The sequence below is a fragment of the Pseudomyrmex gracilis genome, unplaced genomic scaffold (assembly GCF_002006095.1).
Source record: "Pseudomyrmex gracilis isolate BER0280 unplaced genomic scaffold, ASM200609v1 scaffold_223, whole genome shotgun sequence".
Taxonomy (NCBI): Eukaryota; Metazoa; Arthropoda; class Insecta; order Hymenoptera; family Formicidae; genus Pseudomyrmex; species Pseudomyrmex gracilis.
The window spans coordinates 111,343-114,307 of record NW_018020807.1 but is presented as its reverse complement, the minus strand read 5'-3'; the positions used below and the strand labels follow the sequence as shown (position 1 = coordinate 114,307).

The following is a 2,965-nucleotide window of genomic DNA, read 5'->3' as shown; positions in this document are numbered from 1 at the left end:
CTTTTCTTGTCCGCCAATCACCGCGTCACTAAACAAGGATAGAGACTCGGGTGAAAGCATCTATCCTCGTCCGAAGTTTGACCATTCTTTCTGCACAGAAAAGATACGGGACGCGCAGTCTATTTCTTATATGTCTATGTGTTCAATGTCGTCTACGGTCAGATCTCCCGACTAGCAGTCCATGATTATATAGTCAAAGATATATGGTAACACAGTGTCCATTAGTGTGAGTGAGACACACCGATATGCTCTTTCTCACACTAATGGACACAGTGGGTGCGTTCAGACAACTTAACAGTTGCACAACGGTTGAGAGATAATTACTTCTGATTGGATCATACTTTTGGACCCGCTATAGATTTTGAAGAATAGTCCTATCATAAGTGATGATCTTTCAACCGTTGAGTTGTCTGAACGCACCCAGTGTCGTCTGTGTTCCTATTTGGAAAGCACCCTTTCTACTTGCGATCTGCGTCTGCATCTAAATGTAAATCGACCTTAAACTAGCCAACTTCGCGCATGCGCGTTATTGCTGGCTTCACATACATCAAAGGTGTCGACATGGAGTTGCGCTACTGTATATACTGTGGATACTCTCTGTTAATATTTATGTGAAAAAGGCGGTATAGTGCGAGACACTAATTTCAAATTGCGTACGAGTTTTCAAACGAGTGTTTTCTTTTGTTGTTAGAAGAAAGATGAATTTTGATCCTTTAGGATTTACAAGACAAACTGAGATGGTGTTACGCGGTGTAGGTGCTGAGAATTTAATAAAAGAGATTAAAAATAAAAATATATCAACCGATCAGTTACATAGGTTAACTGAAGAAGATCTTACGATACTCGGTATTTATTCTGACAGTATTTTATTTTGTAGGATATTTTTGTGTCATAAGTTATAATTGTTACAGTTAATATACTACGATGTAGTTTTCTAAAATACATAAAAAGTTTATTTGACATTTTTGATATATGTAACAATATATAAGTTTGTTTTTTTTCGAGTCTGTTGCACTATAAGTTACCTTAGAACTTGTGGTGAACTAGTGATAGTAAAGCTTGTCTTTATGAGTAAGTCAGTTCTAGTGCAGGCAAAAAAGAACAGATTTTTTTTAAGATTTATTAATGTTATTCAATTGGTTTCTTATCAGGTGCTAATGAAGACCAAGCAAAACGTATTATCAATGCCTTATATGTTTCCAAGAAGCACAAATCAAATATAAAGCCAAAACCTTATCATAGGTATTAGCAATTACAGAAAAATAGATATTCTATGTATAACACAAAATTAATAAAACTCTTGAAATTTTATTTATTACAGAATATCTGAAAAAATAGATCAAATGTTGCAACAAGAAGAGACACATTTACATGTGATTACAGATTATCTAAAATACTGCAAACTCAGATTGAAAAAAGAAAGAATCAACTGTTTTGTTGAACCTGATAAGGCTTTAAGTGCTTCCAAAATTCTATGTACCACTGCTGGCATCACTCTTAAAGAAATAACTGATACAGAGTTGAAACTAAAAAACCTAGAAACTGTGATAATTAAAGTATGTATTGAATATACTACACACTTTTTACTTACATAGTCAATCAAAAATCACTTATTTCTATAATATATTTAAGCGTGTTTGATACATGAGTCGGGAAACCTTAAAAAACATTTTATTTTGTTCAATCGGTTTTTTTATCATTTATAGTATATAGTATATTAGGAAATATATAAATTATATATATATATATTTTTTTTATGTCTTTATATGTTTTTTCTTACAGCCTCAAGGAAAAAAATTGTCTTTTGTATTGTATTGCATTCCAATTGGTGGTTTATGCATTGGAATGTGCATACTATTACACAAAGTTTGGAAATAAAAAGGTTTTGTAAGATATATTTATAAAAAATACTATATATAAGTTTTGTATACTATATATAAATTTTGTATACTAATACATGTTGTGTACATGATCTACAAACCACAGTTATATAAGGCCATACGAGCAATTCGCAGGATATTTGAGCGGAAACTGTACGTGTATATGTATATATATACACATGTAACGACTTCAATTTGTAAATTTTTACAAGTGAGTGTTTTTTTTTTTTTTTTTGAGTTGAAAACTCAATTCTTAAATTCATACGGGATGCTAGATTTGCATCTCACATATGACAGACCCCGGATACCCTCCTAACTAATTTTAAAATATTGCGAAAAAAAAATTTATTTACATTTCGCAAGTTGAATAAAAATTATCAAATATACGTAATACCGATGCGCGTGCACACAGCGCGGAATCGAACCACACAATGTAGATAGAAAAAAATCAATGTGTGCGTGCACATAGCATATGCACCGACAAACCGTTTGTAAACATGACTACGTAGTTGCGCTAATATGCATCACCGTGGACGTAGCGCTAGCGAACAGGAAAGAAGAGCGATAACAACGGTTGTGTCTGCTCTCAGTTTTCTCTCTGGTAGCAATATAATGCGTTATATAAGTTGATTTTTTTTCTATATTTCATTTTTGAACAACAAAATGCTACATAGATAATAATTTTAACAGAAAAAATTATATAAATTACCAACAACTTTGTATTTGTTGTCAAGTTTTAAATTTCTAAGTAGATAAAATGAGAATGCAAAACGAGATGAAGGCTATTTAATTATAACAAACAAGTATTATGTAAATAAAGAATAAAGTTATAAAACTTGCGCGGATGGGAATAAACATTTTCCTAAAAAAAAAATGAATCTTAAAATCAATTGTTCATTGTTTGCGTTCTGTGTAACACCGGACAGTAAAAAAATCTCTGTCTTGACTTTCAAGGAAATGTGTAGCTTGCGTGGTTGGTTTCTCGGATCGATGGATTTCGATCGTCTCGCGCCGCGGCGGCAGCGACGACGACTGCCGTCGCGACGCTCGTTTGGCGTTTAACCACCGTTCGGTAGAGGTGCTTC

At 33.1% G+C, this 2,965-nt stretch overlaps 1 protein-coding gene across 1 annotated transcript; it reads left to right on the top strand.

Annotated features, from left to right (window-relative positions):
• The first annotated feature begins 555 nt into the window (after positions 1-555).
• Positions 556-1,893, top strand: LOC109858762. Its single transcript, XM_020436341.1, has 4 exons — positions 556-846; positions 1,152-1,242; positions 1,322-1,556; positions 1,783-1,893. Exons 1-4 carry the CDS (start codon positions 699-701, stop codon positions 1,876-1,878), a joined length of 570 nt encoding a protein of 189 aa, XP_020291930.1. The 5' UTR covers positions 556-698; the 3' UTR covers positions 1,879-1,893.
• Positions 1,894-2,965: the final 1,072 nt, after the last annotated feature.

Coding starts and splice junctions, on each gene's coding strand:
- LOC109858762 (XM_020436341.1), top strand. CDS start 699: ATGAATTTTGATCCTTTAGGATTTACAAGACAAACTGAGATGGTGTTA. Junction 847..1,151: donor AGAAGATCTTACGATACTCG/GTATTTATTCTG, acceptor GTTTCTTATCAG/GTGCTAATGAAGACCAAGCA. Junction 1,557..1,782: donor TAGAAACTGTGATAATTAAA/GTATGTATTGAA, acceptor TTTTTCTTACAG/CCTCAAGGAAAAAAATTGTC.